We start from the raw sequence: 20346 nt of genomic DNA on the forward strand, positions 1-20346 counted from the left end.
TATACACGGCGTAATGTAGTTTTTTACACGGGTTGGAATAGTATTATACACGGCGTAATATAGTATTATACACGGCGTAATATAGTTTTATACACGGCGTAATGTAGTTTTTTACACGGGGTTGAATAGTAGTATCCCCGGGGTAATATAGTTTAATGTACACGTTGTACATAGTCATATACACGAATACCACACGTGCTAAGCGACGTGTATAGTGGTGACAGCATCGTCGTGTTTCCAACCAACTGTTACTACGTATTTTGCACTTCAACATATATTCGTGATATTGCTACCTGGGATAACTGTTATAAATCACTCAAACCCTGAATTAACGATATGGTAGTTACTAAGTATTTTCTCTCCCGATAGTAGGTTTATTTTCTCCATAACGTACACCCTGCGAAATTTGTTTAGTGGCAAGGTCCGGCTAAGGTTTTCTTAGGCTAGCTTCCGTTAGGGCTTTGAGATAAATCAAAATCAGGAGCTTTCGGAACGTTGACATGGTTGCCAGATTGCAAACCGTTAACTTTATTATAGTAACAAATAAGTTTCTGATTTTTTACACGTAAGTTAAGCTTTGTAGTGTCGTTCGTGTATAACTTTAAGAGAATAAGAAAAAAAAGATTTCCAGATTGCAAAACTTTCTTAATGAACAAATAAGTTACTGAACTTTCACTTATCGATTTTAGTTTTGTAGGGTCGTACGTGTAGGGCTAAGAGAATATCCGAAATAACTAGCTTCTAAACATTGACATGGTTGCCAGTTTGGAAACTGTAAACTTTATTAAAGTAACAAGTAACGTACTTACACTAATTGATTTAAGAATTGAACGGTCGTTTATGTATAACCCTAAGAAAATAAGAAATAAGTAGGTTCCTGAACTCCGACATCGTGGCCAGATTGCAAAACGTGAACTTTCTTAAAGTAACAAATAAGTTACTGAGCTTCAACTCGTTAATTTAAATGTGTATAGCTATAAGAAAATATGAAATAAATAGGTCCCTGAACTCCGACACGTGAACTTATTTATAGTAACAAATAAATAACTGAACTTTCACTTATTAATTTTAGTTTTGTCGTTCGTGTAGGACTTAGAGAAAATTCGAAAGAATAAGGCTTCTTAACATTGACATGCTTGCCAGTTGCAAACTGTGGACTTTAATAAATTAGCAAATAAGTTACTGATTTTTCCACTCCTTTAGTTAAGCTTTATATGGTCGTTTAGATGTCGGCGTTTGGATAACAATTAACCGTTTGTTTGGATAATATCCATTAACAAACATTATCCAAAATATAATCAGTTATTTTTGGCTTTTTCCCATATTAAATCGTTTTGTCCATGGATAATATCCATGGATAAACGGTTAACCGCAATTTTTATGATTAATTGAAATTTTGCCAGTTAATTTATCTGCTCCGCCGATCTCTAGGGTCGTCCGTGTACCCTAGTAGCACAGGCCTGTTGGCTAAGTGCCGGGCGCGAGCCGCAGAGATGGAAAACTGCCGTGAGTTAATTCCGTGGTGATCTAATAAAGAGTACATGCGGTATCTACTTTTCTAAGAGCTGCAGAGCACCGGCGTGCGGTCCACAGAGCTCCACCTTCACCAGCGCGCAAAGTGCGACCCTCACGGATTGTCTAATGGAAAATTATTATTGTTTAGCACAGATAAATAAAAATTTCCATTTTAAAATTAACGTAAATAAAAAACCTAATAGTAATAAGATAACAATTAATAATGTAAACTATCAGACGTACGTTAAAATTTTTAAATAAAAAAACAAAATTTCTAATAAGTTATAGTTTTGATTAATTACTGTACAGTTTTTGTAAATAAAACTAAACAATTCAATTTTGAATAAAACTCTTATTTCGAATAAAATGAGAAAGAGTTCTCGAAGCCAGTGTTTAGTTCAAGATGTTGTAAAGTTATCAATTGGGACTATGTCTTATTGACTGTGTTTTTAACAAAACTTAATATTCGCCTCGATTCTTAGCAACTACATCGTTCTCAGCGTTACCAGAAGACAGGCTTACATCCGGGTCTTCTTTGTACTCGATGGTCAACAGCTCAAAATTTTGTTCAAGGCTCTCGTTTTCATCCGGCAGAGTTCGATTCTCGCCTTCCAGTCCATCGATGCTTGATTCTTGTTTCTCAATGCGACATTCACTTTCCTTGAGCAGCCAATTCACTAGGGTTTCTATATCGCTCTTAGCTTTCCGCAATTCCTGCTCCATTTCCTCTTGATGCTCTCTTTTCATCTCTTCTATTTGAGCGTTCAGCTGAGTCTTGGCTCCCTCAAGACGGCCCACTTCTCGAGCATAGTCATCTCGTTCTTTGCTAAGAATACCAATGTTTTTCTCCATCTCGCCGATTCTTTAACGAAGCTGTTCCGCTTCTTCCTCCTTTCCCCGTAGTTTCCTTAGGAACTTCTCTTTCAACTGCTCCAGACTGCGGTTCATCTCATCAATGCTCTGGTACATTTCCGTCTAGATTTTCGAAATATAGACCAAAGTGGTCAAAACTTTTCTAAAGATTTTATCCTCATTCTTTCGCTTTGCATCAGAATTCAGTCCAACGGCTTCTTCGATTAAATTCTGAAATTTGGCAAAATATCCTTCGCTCGATGCTATCCGTAAAGTCGCTTGAATGTCCGCTCCATTTTCTTTTAGGAGTTTAACAACCTCCGAATGTCCCTCTCTCAAGGCGACACATAACGGAGTGTTTACATCATTTTCCACATTTATGGTCTCATTATCGTTTGCTCCGTGTTTAATAAGTACTTCTACGACATAAGAATGGCCATTAAAAACAGCGATGTGAAACGGCGTAGCTTCTCCTGGCTTCCATTTCACAGTTTTATTAACGTCGCCTCCGTGGTCAAGCAGCACTTTGACCACTCGCGAATACCCTTTCCCAGCGGCAGCCCATAAGAGAGTAACATCGCCACGCGTCTTCTCGTGGTCTCATTAAATTCCGTTCTTTTTTCGAGTAACACTTTAACCACGAAAGCAAATAGCAACAAATAGCCGCGTCATTTCATTTCTGCATTTTTGCATTTTGCAGCACTTATCAATCTTTGCTCCGTTTTCAAGAAGTATTTTTTCAAAGTCCGAACATCCAATCTGAGCAGCAAACCATAAAGGCGATTCTTCGCAATAAGTATCTCTCGCTGTCTGATTAACGTCGGCTCCTTTTTCAATCAGTAGCTTTATGACAGTAGAATGAAAGTGAGGGCGAGACGCCGAACCTAGGTTCAGGTTTAGGTTCGGGATAGAAATCTGGGATTTAAGGGGTGAAATAGGGGTAAAATCGTCGAAAAGTCAATGTATTTATGATATTTATCGCGACGATTTGTTTTTTCGTATATCAACATATTGTGTTCCGGCCAGCTTGTTCATATATCTCCGCTTATCGCGAGTGACACTTGAACTTATATCTTATCGCGTTTTATCGTACGGAATAAGTTGAAATGATGTAAAAGTGATAACCTAGGCGGCGCGCGCGAGGATTACCCGGGGGACGCGGTTAATTTGAATTTAAGAGTGTTTTACGTCATGGAATATTCTTTGTTAAAATGACGAAGAATGGAAATATTTTTTAACTTCATTTTAATATAATTAGCGCGTAAGTGGTACTTAAATATGCTTAACACTTGAACCTATATCACGAGTATTTCTTTAAACGAATATTTTAAGTATGAGAAACGAATCGTTCTCAAGTATTATAATTGTACACGTGATTCCGTATGAGGACCGGGTAAATTCCTATATACGTAACGCGATACACTTAATTTTAAACCCCATTTTAATAAAAAGATATCGAAGATAAATATTTTCAGAGTACAAAAAGGGAAAACCGTATAATAGTGAGACCATATTTAGAAAGTTCACCATCTGAATTGTATTGGAAGTGACTCCGAGGAACCTTAAAATGTAAGTAGGAATACTCAGTAATAATTCTTAACTTTGTCTTAATGTATTATTTTATAGGAATTGTTCATTTCCTGTGTCTGCTGACAAATGGTTAATCGTTTATGCAGATGAAACCATCTACTGCAGTCTATTAGATTTAACAAAGGGTATCAAACTAACTACAAGAGCTATAGAAAGATGCCATTGAAGCTTATTTCAATAACGAAGCTGAAACTTCGTGGGTTTTCACAGGTTCTGAAACCAAACGGTTTTCGGTTCATAGATTTGCCGAACAAAAGGTTTTAGATGTTAGACAAATGTACCATGGTTATGGAGTAAACTATGGTAAACTGTTACCGACTTAAGAGGGGGTAGCTTTCGCTCAATCTTCTTGGTTGAATTTCCTCGACCAGTACGAGTCTATTCAGAAGTGTTTAAAGAAAATCAAGGAAATAAAGGAGGTGATGACAAACGTTGTAATTAAACAATTACACGAAGCTCTTAAGAAAGCGTGCAATGGCTGTCAAATTGATCATCCATCTCAACTCCAGCATGATTGTAGATTTGCATTTTTATGAAATAATTATGTCGGTAGATTGTGAAAATATTATTGAAATGTTTACTATTCGCTGTGAATTGTCGAAAGAAATTTTAAATAATATAATGTCACTAATAATTTGCAAGGCTAAAAACTTGTTAAAAAACTTATAAAATTGATTGTACTAATGTTCCGATTCTCATTTACCATTATGGATTTAAGCTTACAACATCCAATGAATGGGCTTGTAGCCGGGTCCACCCAATGCGGAAAGTCATTCCTGGTGGGACGGTTGATTCAATATAAGAAGATCGCATATCCCTTCCTCCGGAGAGGATAATATGGTGTTATACCGAGTATCAGCCGGAACTATTTCAATCAATATTAGAACACACACCTTCAGTCGAGTTTAACGAACGGTTAATCGATGTTAATATATTAAACCCACAAATTAGGAATTTAGTTATTTTAGACGATTTATTATGCGAGATATCTAATAAAAAAGATGTAACTAATTTATTTATTCGTGGATCTCATCACAGAAACACCTCCGTACTAATTTTAATGCAAAACCTTTATTACCCCGGAAAAGAAATTAGAACTTTAAATTTAAATGCTCATTATCTATTTATTATTAAATCACCACGAGATAAATCAACAATTTATCATCTCGCGAGGCAGATATCTCCAACCAATAGCAATTACGTTATTGATGCGTTTCAACAAGCTACGTCACGGAAGTTTGGGTATTTATTAGTTGACTTGAAACTTCACACACCAGATCAGTATTTACTACGAACTGGTTTAATACCGGATGAAGAATCGGCTATCTTTATTCCAAAATGAAGTGTATTATAGAAGGGAATTTTTTTAGGGTTAATCGAGAGTGGATTATTATTTATTAAAGAATTAGCTTACGTAGTATTAGAAACTGAAGAATCGGAAGTATTTACTTTCAAATCTCCATGCCCTTTCAAAGAGCTTTCAAACGAAGATAAAAGACAATGCAGATGGATATCTCATAACATTTTTCATCTTCGATGGAATGACGGCGAACGTCCTTACAGAACGAGACGTGACATTTGCAATCAGATAGCGGAAAAAGCGACTTCGTTTTTCACCAAAGGTTTAGAAAAAGCTGCAGTATTATTGACACTCCTTGGTGTTCCAGTAACTAACATCGAAGATACCGGTTGTCCTAAATTGTCAGAACTAGAAGACGTTGAATTAGACTGTCCTTTTCATTCCGAAACTGTTCATTGCGCTTTAAGAAAGGCTAAGAAAATATCTAAATGAATGTCTCAAAACGAGTTAAGAAAAACATAGACTTTCTACGTTTCCTAACATCCTGTAATCCTAATCAAAGAAAGACAGCTATTAAATACGCTAGCAAGGAAGCTATATTGGCTCTCGTTGAATGTTGTATAAATGTATTGCACGGAACAATTGAACTGTCAGAACGTCATCGTAAGCGGTTAAAGAAACATAGCGCGGTTTACGAAACGTGTCGAAGAAGAACCCTTTATCAAAACGACGAAAGATTATGGTACAAAAGGGTGGTTTTCTTCCATTTTTATTAGCGCCACTGCTATCTATCGTTAGCTCAGTGCAATAAGCCGAGGTATAAACCGATGGCTCGAAAAATGCTTCTAGTACCTGAAGATGTATTGGAGAGATTAAAAAAGACTACACCTTCAAAAACAGAAGAAACACCTGAAATTCAAAAAGAGAAGACACTCGATGATGAAATGGAATCTATTCTAGATAATCCAGATTTAAACGAATCAGAGAAATTAACATTATACAATCAAACTCTCCAACGAAGGTTAACTTACGTACGTAAAGAGCAAATCTCTCCCGTTATTGAAAACTCTGAACGACCTAAAACTCGGTTCGCGCAAATACCTTATTATCTACCTGCAACTTATGTTAGTGATGCAATTTCATTATACCGAGCGACTACGGAAGATCCGAGATATATTAGATGGACTAACTCAGGAGAGCTTTCTATTCGAGGACAAGTGATTGGAGGATCTAATATAATCGATCTTTTGTATGACGCTGTGAGAAAAACGCCTGGAACAGCGATTGATCCTATAGGATTTACTGAGTTTTACGAGGGCATTCATAAGTCAAATATTTCAAAACGTTTAATTAAAAATCCTGTAAGATTGACACTGTTAAAAACATTCGCTGTATTTCATACACAACCAAGTAGTTCAATGTTATCATCATCATCACCTAGTCCTCTAAGACCTTGGATACATACTAAATAAAATATATTAACCTGATAATGTTGTTCTCATTTCATAGTATAAGCCTACAATGGAAGGTTGTACAGAAACGGTCTCTTTAGGACTTTTAGCCTATTTATCACAATCATTTTCAAAATCACCGAAAATTATCACAGCTGTATTAATTATCATAGTTATTATAATATTAGAATTATTTAATTTCCCTTTTTCGTTACATGCCATTACATCAAAATATTACCCGATATGGAGAAAGAACTTGAGAAAATCTATACTAATCCCGCAGACCGAGGGTCATTCGCTAGAGTTCGAACGCTCTATAACTCAGCTCGACATAACGATTTAAAGGTTTCATTGGAAAAAGTAAAACAATTTCTAATAAAGCAGGATACATATACGCTGCATAAACCTGCTAGAAGACGATTCAAACGAAATCGATTTATTGTTTATGGAATTGACGAACAGTGGCAAGCGGACTTGGCAGATTTTCAGAAGCTGTCTTAATATAATTCAGGATCTCGCTACGTATTATGTATTATTGACATATTTAGCAAATACGCTATGGCTGTAGCGGTTAAAAATAAGAAAGTTGTAACAATTTTAAAAGCGTAACGTAACGTTTTTGAAAAAGGTCGTCAACCGAAAAGAATTCAAAGTGATCATGGAAACGAATTTGTCTGTCAAGAAGTGCAGAGTGAATTACAGCGAAGGGGTATCAACTTTTTCGCTACTCGATCAGAAATAAAAGCGTCCATTATAGAAAGATTCATTAGAAGTTTTAAATCTCGTTTCTATCGCTATTTCACGCAGAATAACACCCTTAAATATATCGACGTTTTAGATGATATTATAAACGCTTATAAAAATAGTTATCACAGATCAATTAAATGTAAACCCGCGGAAGTTACTCTAGATTACTCTGCTAAAATATGGAAAAATCTTTACGGTTCGGTAATTTTTTCTCCTCCGTTAACATAGGCGTTTGAAATTTAAGATATTTGTAGAATAAGTAGAAATTTATCAATTTTCGATAAGAAATATAACCCGAATTTTACTACAGAATTGTTTAAAATAGCTGAGAGACTACCACGTGACCCACCTGTATATAAGCTGATGGATTTAAATTCTAACACCATTTTAGGAGTATTCTATCGAGAGGAGGTTCAGATTGTTGGTCGAGATTTAAAAGACTGTTACTTCATCATCGAAAAAGTAATAAAAAAGAGGCAAAAATCGGACGGCCGCGTAGAACTGTATGTAAAGTGGCAAGATTACGACCCTACATTTAATTCTTAGATACAAGAAGTTGATTTAAAATGAGTTTTTACGTCACGCTACCTTCAGATTCCTCGTCATTATATTACCAAGATAATAGCGTTGGTAAATTTCGAACGTATTTAGCTGAACCGTTAAGATTTGAGGAACAGTACGAAGTTGGGTTAGCGGAAATAAGCTATCCTCGGACATGGCATAACGTTCGAAAACCTAATGTATTGGTTATTAAATACCCTCTCGACTGATAAAAGTTCCCGCGGGTTTTTATAAAACTCCGGAAGAACTATTACATGTTATGAACGTCCACAACCAAGAAGAACAAGTTACATTCGCTTATTTAAATTGCAACTGAAAATCAGAGCTGTAATTGCCCCCGATCTATCGATTTTACTAGGTTTTAAGGATAGAAGAGATTATGATTTCACCATTTTAAATTCAATGGTAACCCCCTACCCAGTTGATATGAACGCTGGGTTACATTCCTTATTCGTTTATTCTGATCTGGTTGAAAATAGCGTTGTTGGGGATAGTTTAGCACCTCTATTAAGAATCATAAGCGCCGAAGAGAAAGCCGAGTCTAATGGCAAAACATCTACAAAAATATTTTCACAACCTCATTACCTACCAGTCGTGTGTAATAATATTAAGACTATAGAGATTAATATAACAGATGATTTAGGTGAGCCAATACAGTTTCATAGTGGAAAAGCTCACGTTGTATTACATTTTAAACCCCGTAAAATGTGGACTTCACTATAAACCTTTAATCATTCAGTAACCTGAGATTAGAATTAAAATTTGCAAAACCGTTACCGGAGACGATTTCCATTCTAATTTACGCTGAGTTTCAAAATTTGATTGAAATTGATAAAAATCGAACCGTGATTTTCGATTACAGTAATTAATGGATTCGCTACAGATAACTAAAATTCTTGAAAAAGATTTAAGTACTAAAAGTATATTTAGAGGCGTGTTCGCGGCTGACAAGCTACCTAAATATGTAAAAATATTCCCTTCTCTATTTATTGTAAATACCGATACGAGTACTGGACCTGGAGAACACTGGGTTCTAATATATTTTTCTAAACATAAAAATTGTGAATTCATGGATTCCTTTGGGAACCCGCCATATTATTTTAAATTTAATGAACGAAACAGTAAAACTGTTACTTTTAATTCTAATTAATTACAGAGTAATTCTAGTAATACGTGTGGAGCATTCTGTATCTATTTTGCTATAAACAGGTGTAAAGGAATAGAAATGTATAACATTGTGTCTAGGTTTAAGAAAGATAAAAATGTAAACGATAAAATGATTAAAGAGTTTATGTGCAAAATGTATTCAATAAAATAATTTTTTACAATTTATAGCAATAGCAGTTTTTATATATACATAAATACAAAATTCAATCAATTTTCAATAAACAAAGTTTTCTAGTATTTAAAGTAAATAGCTCATGCTTGAAACTAGCTATACGCATCATCTCGGCTGACATGGTTTCTTGATTAAATATATTATGCTTCCGTAGATTTTCCATTGTTTTTCTAAAGAATTAAATGAAGTAATTTAAAAAAACAGCAATAAATAATTTAAATTGATTTAACCGAAAACAGAGTTAACCATAAGTTTCCAGAAATTCTTTTCATATGAGCTCTTGGATAATTTCCTCTGTTCAGTGTTGAATCTAACATATTTTTCCAACCATTTTCCTTGAGTGAAGGTTAGAGCTCGATGAACCTTGGTTATTTTCAAACCTAATTCTACATATTATTTTAAATTGCGGTAATGTACTATATGTTTCTCTTTATTATTTAAATTAGGAAGAAGTTTTGGTTGACTTTGATTCTCCTTAATATTTAATTTTCCTAAGAGATCTTTGGAGTATGGAGATAGCATATCATGTGTAATAATTTTAGATTCCGCCGCTACTGTAAGTCATGCAACTCTGGGGGATATTCAAGATCCACCTGCAAAGGAAACAATTCTTTAAAAAATAATTCAATAATTATAACACTTGTTATTTACATCTAAAATATATCCGTTTTCAACGTAATTGGGAATACTAAGAATATTTTCACAGAGTGCTTGCAAATCATTCTCATGAACCCACTGGAAGTCGCCTAGCGGTAGTGGTTCGCACATAACAGCACCGTACAAATTATTCGCATCTTCAATTAAGTTAAATTAAGTTAATTTAAATAATTAAAATTAAAAAAAATTAAAAAAATTATTTTAAAAAAAATGTAAATTACCTAAATAGCATATATAACTGCTCTCTTTAGACGAATCATATGTGTCGGGCATATATTTGTTATTCGCTTCAGAATAACGAGTTGAGATCATTGAAACACCGCCTCGAATACCTAAATACTTCAATGTAAATACAATAATATTTAAAATATCAAAAAAGCGTTACCCTTTTCAATAAATAAGTGTTGATCTATATCAAGTAAGAGATCGAGGTGAACATCGGTCATCTTCAAAGCTGCTTGCCAGGCTAAACCTGGTGCGGTGTAAGCGTGAGCGGGATCTAGTTTATAATGAGTTATAGATAATGTTCTAAAATTTTCAAAAACGTCGGCTAAGAGCAACGCATCGCTTTTCACATAGAGGTCGGTGTATTCCCCTACGAAAACCGAGGTTAAGAGATTTGAAATATTTATACTATAGTAATTTTACCTAATGTTTGAATATTAAACGCTGTCCAAACATTTTGGGCGTGTAAATAATCAGATTCTAAAATATTCTGATTTTTCAATGATCTAAAAAACGCTTCTCTAGATGGCAGCATCGTCTCGTCAAATTTCTTTTCATCGTCCATATACTCGTACGGGTAGACCCTCTTCCGCAGAAGCAGTTGAACTTTATCACTTTCAAAATAGTTCTTCACAATCTGAAATTTACTGGCTCCTTCCAAAACGAAATTAGATGCTAGAGCATCGAGGCTATCACTTAGAAATCGATAAGAGTCTAAAAACCGAAATCTCCCTAAAAACATTAAAATTATTTTTAAGGTTAAATTCATAATTAAATATATTTTACCTAGTTTCAGCGAAATATAATTTTCACTAGTGGAAGGAATACAGTCAAGTGTATGTTCCTTATAATGACCAATCTCCTGACATATAAGATGTAAATCGTATCTATGAAGATTTATTATTATTAGGTTTATTTCCTGGTTAATTAACTTAATAAATTCACCTGCTAAGGTTATGAAGGAAAATAGGGATAAATTCTGGAACTTTCTTTTGAAGATTACAGAGGTTATGCGCTGGCCCCCTATATTTATCGCTGAAATGACAATGATCTCGAACAGCGGGCATATTTCCCTGATTTAGCTGTTTCTGACAAATGTAGCAATGCGTAGCAGCTTGAAACTGATCCTATTCCTCCGGGGTAATAATCATTGGTAAATTTGTCTCAATGAGTTCCATCAACTCCTTCTCTAATTCCGGAATAGACTCCAGAAATCTTCGAGTTGCATCTTGTCCTCGATAGCAATCGGTTCGAACAGGTACACCTATATCATGAATATATCTAGCTATGAATATCCAACCCTACGATATAGCCCTTCTATCATGTCGATTTGATTTGGGTGGCAACTTTCGAGACCAGTGACGCGTTTTCAGCCAATCAGGAGACTGAAGGAAATGACGGCATGCTCCTCTCTCGGTCGGAGCAGACATTATTGATCACGTGACTAGATAAGCCCAACCCAAATTTTAGCGGGAGGTTAGAGAGGCTATTGCTATTGTATATTCATAGCTAGATATATTCATGCCTATATGTATTCTCTTATAATATATCTAAAAGGGAATTTTGCCAAATAACTTACCGTTAGGTCCAGCAAGCACTCACGAATACGCGCAGCTGATGTGCATGTTTACTTTGCTGGTATTTAAATCGGGATCTAGATCACATCCTTGAACTCTCGGTAGGATTCCTTCAAAATCGGCGTAAAATACATACTGCACCTAATAATTTCATTTTATTAAAAGTTAAATAAAATTATTTTTAGTTTGACTTTTTCGTCCACTCATATTTATCAAAATAAAGCGTCTTCTTCTTGGTAGGGAAAACTGTTTTTTGGACGCCGTGGGTGGCGCATTCTTCGATATGCGCATCACGTCGCTGTTTAGCGTTGTTTCCACTGAATCGGCGAAGACACATTCTAATGCAGAAAATAATTAGTAGATTGTAAACTAATCTATTGGAAACTTAATTACCTGCAATAATAACTGGTACTTCTGTGTTTTGTTAGATGCTGTAGCAGTTTTCCTATGTCTCGTATAAGACAGTAATGTCTATTTCCATCGTCAATATCTTTAGTTTCATCGGTGATGTATAGCAAATCAACCTCCCTTTCCTTACCACACTTGTTAGCGCTTACGTAAAGGGGGAATATGTCTCCCGAGAAGCCAAACACAGATATTGATAAATTATTCATTAATTCAAATTTTTTAAATTCCGTAGCGTTTAATTTGAAAGGAAAAGATATATCACTGGTATCCAGTTCGTTTTCATAAGGTGTATATTTGGAAACCCTGTTAGCGTGATGAAGCATAGAAACTGGGTGAAGTTTAGCGAGAATTGACCAGAGAAAACATTTTTCATCATTTCGTTTCTAATATTAAGAATCGCGTGACGTCGAGATAGTTTTTCACGTAGTTCCATATGCGATGACCCTCGCAACGGTTGGTAAGATGCTACATTTAATTTTACATACAGAACACGGTCAATTACCCAACCCGATCCTATAAAAAATATAATGTTTTAGTTCAAAATATAACTTATAAATTTTAGTACGTACCTGTCGCTTCAAAGATTTCCGCGGCTGACTGTATTGTTTCAATGCAGTCGTTCAGCTGGTTTTCAATGACGTCGAGCGTTAATGTTGTTTGCATAGTGCTCCAGAAGTAGGGTCGTACTTCCGCTCTTTGTTCCGCACCTCCTAAAGGTCTCATATAAACAGATCTTACGAGTAGGAACCATTTAATTCCACGTTTACTGGCGAGTCTTTCCATTAGAAATTTACTGAAAGCGGCTCGTTAAAGTTCAATAAACATCCCCGCATCAATATCATAGTCTTCGGCATTGTTACGAATAGACGCTAGCGTATCATTCAAGGCCTGGACCATACTTGGAAATGCTGGTGGTGTTTCATCAAGTATTGATGAGGCGGGAACAGGTGATGGCGTTGGGTTGTTGGGTAAATCCGCTGTAGATGGATGTGTATGGGTAGATTCCAGTTGAATGTCGTGAAGCAAGCTAGGTGACGGAAGGGCCAGGTGCATTCAAGTCATGAGTTCGTTGATGGCTCTTAAAATATTCGTTTAAAGAAATACTCGTGATATAGGCTCAAGTGTTTAGCATATTTAAGTACCACTTACGCGCTAATTATAATAAAATGAAGTTAAAAAAAATTTCCATTCTTCGTCATTTTAACAACGAATACTCCATGACGTCAAAACACTCTTAAATTCAAATTAACCGCGTCCCCCGTATAATCCGTACGCACGCCGCCTAGGTTATCACTTTTAAATCATTTCAACTTATTCCGTACGATAAAACGCGATAAGACATAAGTTCAAGTGTCACTCGCGATAAGCGGAGATTTATGAACCGGAACACAATATGTTGATATACGAAAAAGCAAATCGTCGCGAGAAATATCATAAATACATTGACTTTTCGACGATTTTACCCCTATTTCACCCATTTAAATCCCGGATTTCGATCCCGAACCTAAACCTGAACCTAGGTTCGGCTTCTAGCCCTCACTTTCCTTCAGGACGAGGCGACAATAAACGGAGTCTCACCCCATTTCGTGAGCTGATTAACATCGGCACCCTTCTCAATTATAAGTTGTATGATTTCTATTGTATTACATTGAGACGCAAGAAACAGAGGAGTGAGCCCTTCCAAAACGTCAAAACATTTGTCGGATTGATAAATCTCGTTGACATTGACTCCGTCGTTGATCAGCGAAAGAACAAGATATTTATTAATAACCTTCACGGCCTGGTGCAAGAGTTACTGTTTGGCACCCATTTTTGAAATGTTCCACTCCTCTATAATTATAGAGATGTTATTGACGTTTGAGTACACACATCTCTCCCAAATGTATTTAATATTTTCTAAATAATAGAAATAACCAGAGGGCCTACTCAGCCTTCGGTCTATGTAAGATTATTTTGAAAGGAGATGCTAGCGTCAGCTGGCTGTCACACTGTACCTAATGGCTCGGCAAATTTAAACTTATCAGGTTATTCCTTCATTGTGAGTCTATGATATTGTTTATTTTCAATTTGAAGACGTGGAAGTAAATGGCTCAGTTGTTAAAGATCCACCTGCTAAGAGTATGCCTCTGGTATTTTAAAATATAATAATTAATTAATTTTAATTTAATTTATAATTATTCAAAACATATAGAATAAATTTACTTTAGAAACTAATTAACGGAAATTTTATTTTTTAATATATTGACGTTAATAAGTTCATGAAAACGCAAAGTTTTTTCTCTAAATATCGTTAATGCACGATATTGGTCAGTGGTTCCATGGTAGAGCACTCGTTTGACAAGTTGAATGGCGCGAGTTGAAATCTGGATCCCTTTTTTGATTTGGTTCAATAGACAAGTGGCAACATTTGAAATCCTCTACAAAATTATTTAATATACGCGTTCGCTTAAGCAGAATTTATTATTTGCAATTCTGCTTAATATGTGTTGGTGGTCCTCTGGTAGAACACTCTCCTGCCATAACAGGAGGCCTTGATGACAGGAGGCCTTGGTTGAAGACCCACCCGAAGAAATTTGATAATAAGACGTAAGAAATTGGAGAGTAGTTACCCAGTACATACAAAACACTAACATAACACAACACAAAACAACACAACACAACACAACACGGCAAACTCAAACACAACACCCAAACATTTAGCAACACGAATTGGAATTCTGGCGTTTTAAAAACAATAAACGCCTGATACACCTACTATGACCGCTAAACTCCACCACCTTTTATGGAAAGAGGAAACCCAGGGAAAAGCCCCTTTTTCCAGTGTGGAAACTACACGCAGAAGGAGTGGTTCCGTGTTTTCACGCAGTGCAACAAGTTTGGTTCAAACTCGGAACCTCTTGCTGCGAGGTGAGAGTGCTATCCACTCCGCCACCCCACCTTACCCATTTAGGGCCCGTTCTAGAGACGAAACATTCTAGTTAACTAATGAAAAAGGGGGCGTGTCTTGTAATTTACGAAACTTTTTCAAAAACGCGTTCCAGAGACATTTTAACGAGACAAAAATTTGGTTTTTCAACGAGAGCTAGACGAGAGCTCCGGAGCTCTCGTTAACGCGTTCGGAGGCGAAAATAGTGAAAAATGGCGGCGGAGTTTCTTCGAGCTAACATGATAAAACAAGGTGTAAACAATATCGAAACAGATGTCCCGCTGAAAATAATGTATCGCGAGTAACCCAATACTATGAATTGAATATAAAAAAAAGGATTTTTCGCACTACCAATCAAACATTTACCTGAAACCGCGATTATTGAGCTACAAATGGGAATGGCCAAGGCCCGAATTGAAGACACCCCATAGATTAGATTTTGCTACGCAGGTAAGAATTCGTTTATCATTATTGTTATTTAATATCAAAACGAAAAGAAGAAAGAAAGAAAGATCTTTTCGTTTTGATATATTTAAAATGTCACTCTGGGAGCAATTGTATTATAAAATAATCTTATTATAGATCATCATAATCATCTGCTGTATTTGTTTTGGAAAGACGGAAAATTTTTAACGACACAAAACAGTCAAGTTGAGTGTTTGTCGAATCATTCACAACATCAGTCAAATTATTTTTTGTACACATTATATAAATAAAAATTATTTCAATTCTTAAAATAGAAGTATTTATTTATTATTGTAGCTATCATTTAAAGAGAATGGGGAACACATCTCCCTTTTGACCTGATGCCCAATGATAATAACTGCCTAATATACTGAATGAAATGTTTATTGAGCCGCTAACTACTTTTATGGGTAAAAAATTACCGGAAGGTGATAACCACCTTTGAAAAATATCCAAATGAAATTCAAATCTACTGATATTAAGTGAAAAAACCTGCTTGAAGATGGAGACAGCTCCTTTGGACGATGGGTCAGCTGACAACAATAAAGAAATAAGTATCATCTGAAAGCTAGAGAAAAGGTAATAAGTAATATTCATTAAATTAATTTAAAAGTAGTAGACATACTGCTGGTAAATGTAATTATGTTTCAGGGTTATTAATTATTCGTTCATAAGGCGAGGTCACTGAAATAAAATTTTCAATTTCCCTTTCAGCCCGAACAAAAGAGTTGAGTATGGTAACCAGAATTTTTTTGGTATTGTACAAATGACTCGAAAAGGAGAGAGAAAATTGCGCATTTCGTTTAGAATAATTTCCTAAAACCCATTCAATCGTTCTTGATTATTTACTACAGACAGAGCAACGTGGTCTAATGTTTCAGCACTGCTAGCAGCAATAGATTCGGAGGGCACAGGTATGATGTTTTTATAGCTTCTTTTGTCACCTTTAACAGGTATACCAAATTATTACTTATATCTTAATTAATGTCAATCTATTTTTCAGAGAATGTAGGAAAAGAGCAACGTTAACAATACATAAAACACTTTTGGATTTTTCCTCCTACCGTTGGCCTAGGCGGATTTGGAAGTGGGTTTTCAGCCCTTGCGTCTATTTAAAATATGTAACTGAGCTATATCTGCTAGTAAGTAATACATCTAAACTGAGCGTTTTTAAATATACCCATTTTATTGACAATATCTTGCATTGTCAATCTTTGTTGCCGTTGTTTTGTCATCAATATGGAAATCCTAATTAATTTTCAATTAAATAATGATATCCTCTACTTAATAGAAATATTTTACCACGTCTCTTTGCAGCCAAATTAAGGGGAGCATCTGGAAGGACAATTTTTGGATGCATTCGACGAAGGTCCTTACCACACCACTGAAACGTGTAAACATTTTAAAACTATGTTGAGACTGTTGCTGCATGTTGATACGATTTAACCTCTTTGTCTTACAGACATGAACTTTCAGTCGCCCAAAGATAATGGTTCTAGTCGAGAAATGCTATCCAAGTTGTAAGAAACAAGACGGATAGTAAAAAAAAAGTTGAAAGGGAGGAAGAAGTTATACGATTAACAACGAAATTGGATTTCATGAAATTAAATCCTCAGCCAAATACAAAACCTTGGAAACTAGGATGTGCTGAACTACGTTAAAATTGACGAAATATTTATCAATTTATATTTAAAATATTTCTTAAGTTTATTAACATAAGCGTTATAAATACTCTACATACAGAACATGTGGCGTTCAAATAGCAAAGTCTGGAACAGTATAGCCAGTCAGCAGTGTATAAGCGGTTCCCTACGCTAGCGCGTTAGGGGAGCTCAAGCGTGTGTAGCTTTTTTTTTTAATAGAGCTAATACCCAAGGCACCACCTTCGACCACATAAGCAATGTTGCTTGTGCGTGATCAAGTAACAGGTGGCCGGGTTAAAATGCGTAGGAGGGTGGTGGCAAGCCCTTCATGCCACGCGAGCCAGCAGCTCCCTACACTAACTAGTACCGTTAACATCAGCAAGTTTTTATAGAAACCGAAGATCTCGGGGAAAAACCCCTTTAACCAGTGGGGAGAGAACTTACAAACTCTACGCAGAAGGAGTGGTTCCGGATTTTCATCCAGTGCCACTAGCTGGGATCGAACCCGGCTCCTCTTGCTGCGAGCCGTAAGTGCTAACCACTCCGCCACCCTACGTTTTGCAACTTTATATTGGTTTTTAGGACCAAGTGCTAATACAAAATAGTTATTTCAAGATTTCTTCTTCTACATCGGATTCATACTATTTAGTTTTCGCGTAAAAACCATTTTCAGCCCATATCTTTCCGAAACATATTTCTCAAATCTAACAGGCAACGTCAAATTGCCAAAAAACAAATAACTTACATCATTCAAAAAAGGCAGAATTGCTCAAAGGCACGAGATAATGTACGGTATTAATCGTACTACAATTAATATCGTCCGGAAAAATTATTTAAAATTTAAAAATTGTTAAGCTGTAAGACCTGTTAAAACTGTAATAAATAACAAAATACGAGCTAAGTGCAATAAGTATCAAGAATTGTGACGAAAGTACGACCTGGGTAATATTGTAAAATAATAGATTTAAACGGAAACACACTCAATCGAGAATTTAATAATTGAAAGTTTAAGATTTATTAAAGCAATAACAAAATTTACACTAAGGGTTAACGAAAAAATTGTAATAGTACATATGATAAAATATCTATAAAATACACTTTTGTAACATAGCCCTGAAGGCCGGTAATATTATCCAAAAATTACGTATATTGTAACCTTATTATGATTTTCCTTAAAATTGAGTGGTATTTCTTCATTAGATCAATTTGCTCCCTGTAAAAACCTCTTCCGTAGAAGATTGCGCGTCTTTTGGTTGCAAGTGAAGGCTACGAAAACGTAAACTCCCTGCAAACCTGAGAGGATAATGAAGGGGTACCACAGCTCGACGACATTAGCCAAGGCAGCAATGAAGCCGAAAATCCAAGTCAAGCCCAGGACGGTGGCTAACTTCGCAAACAGGACAAAACGCATCCTATCGGAAAAACCGCCCACCATTTCGGTTTCCTTCGCGATACGGCTGACGTGTACAGCCGTCAAGGTCAAGAGAACCACATTCACAATGACCATCGTTGCAACTGGTACCACGAAAAATACAACCAGTGGTTGCTTTTCATTAATCCAACACAGGAATTGTCCGTATTTGGGACGCCATCCGTGAACGCCATCTGTCGGCAAGACATCGAGCAAAACTGACGTCATCACAATGGCGACAGGGGTGCTCCAGGCGAACAAGGAGTATTTCACGAACCGTTTCTTCTGGTTTGATTTCCGACTGAAAATTACGGAGCTTAACGTTTTATATAAATGCAAAGCGTTGACGTTGCTCCAAAAGAAAACCGCCAAATAAAAATAGTGCAGCATCACGCCAAAGACGCGACATCCCCAAGGATTGTCATACAAGTAAGGACCAATTAAAAATAATAAATCAGCCAAGGAGAGACTCGCCGAGAAGGACATTAAGATCATTCCGGGAACGTTGCGTAGATCAGGCAACAACGAGTACACGATTAAATGAAGGCACAGACAAAATATTGAGATGAGTAAGCTAAAAAAGGACAAGTAGTTCTGGATGGCATTAAAGCTTTGAGTCCCATTAAAATACTGTATCGTTCTAAATTGAACTTCAGGTGTTGTCAAATACTGCACGCAAACGAACAAATTCACTATGATGCCTTCCGGGTCGTAATCGGCTTCGTAGTGTTCTGGAGGAAGCAGCCTGTCACCGAATAGAAGAACCGTCCCGTTGTTCAACACTTCGAAGTCGGTGGCGTTCAGCTCCACAAAAGGACAACCAAAATATGAGTCGCTCTCGTTGAACGTCGATTCCATGTACGAAGTTCAATTTTCCATCGACAAATCTTAATTTCGCATTGCAAATATGGTTTAATCATTGGTGTATGCAAATATTTCACGAGCACAATTGAATCGGTAGTAGAAGCAGAAGAGCATAATATATCTCGCGATAGAAGTATCCTTCTTGGCATACTGCTTGTGTTGTTTGCTTTAAAAATCGTTCTTTAAAACTCCCCGTTATTTTTCCAAATAGTTATTTTGATTGGTTTGAAAATTTGACGACGCTTTTGAAGAAACCAATCTGGCGCAGTCAATATGTCATCAGAGTGACTTTGAGCAGCTTTTGCATCAGGGGAAAATTAATTGACAAATAAACGTTCGTCTCTTGTTGATATCTTGAACCATGATTCGGATTTACGTCCTTTCAGAATGCCAAGAAACATGTTTCACTTTTATTACTACTCCTTTCGGTTGAGATAAATTATACACTTCTGGTATAGAGTAAATTGATTTTCGATGTCAATTTAAAAAATATAATCGATAAGTTTCCAAAAATTACTTACTTTACTAAATGAAACCCCTTACGAAAATGACTTGATCCAATTTTGGACATTGGATCCAATTTGTATCAAGCTATATCCTGAAGGGATCAAATAAGGACCAACTATTTCTTGATCAAATAATCTTTATCAAATTTGGATCCAAAAAATCTTTTAACCAAGAACTGGATCCAAATTTGATCAAAATTGGTTTGATCCAATAGAATTGGATCCAAATTAATGTGATCAAATAAAATTGTATCAAATTTGGATCCAAAAAATCTTTTAAGTAAGAATTGTATCCAAATTCATCCAAAT

At 35.9% G+C, this 20346-nt stretch overlaps 1 protein-coding gene across 1 annotated transcript; it reads right to left on the reverse strand.

The window, feature by feature from the left end:
- Nucleotides 1-18383: 18383 nt before the first annotated feature.
- On the reverse strand, nt 18384-19538 carry LOC149968819 (putative G protein-coupled receptor Mth-like 2). Its single transcript, XM_090168835.1, has one exon. It carries the CDS (start codon nt 19523-19525, stop codon nt 18458-18460), a length of 1068 nt encoding a protein of 355 aa, XP_090024961.1. The 5' UTR covers nt 19526-19538; the 3' UTR covers nt 18384-18457.
- Nucleotides 19539-20346: the final 808 nt, after the last annotated feature.

This window comes from Leiobunum rupestre, chromosome 1, assembly GCF_980474605.1.
Source record: "Leiobunum rupestre chromosome 1, qqLeiRupe1.1.hap1, whole genome shotgun sequence".
In the NCBI taxonomy this organism is placed as follows: Eukaryota; Metazoa; Arthropoda; class Arachnida; order Opiliones; family Sclerosomatidae; genus Leiobunum; species Leiobunum rupestre.

What these genes read in the sequence shown, in the direction of transcription:
- LOC149968819 (XM_090168835.1), bottom strand. Translation starts at nt 19,525, where the DNA reads ATGGAATCGACGTTCAACGAGAGCGACTCATATTTTGGTTGTCCTTTT.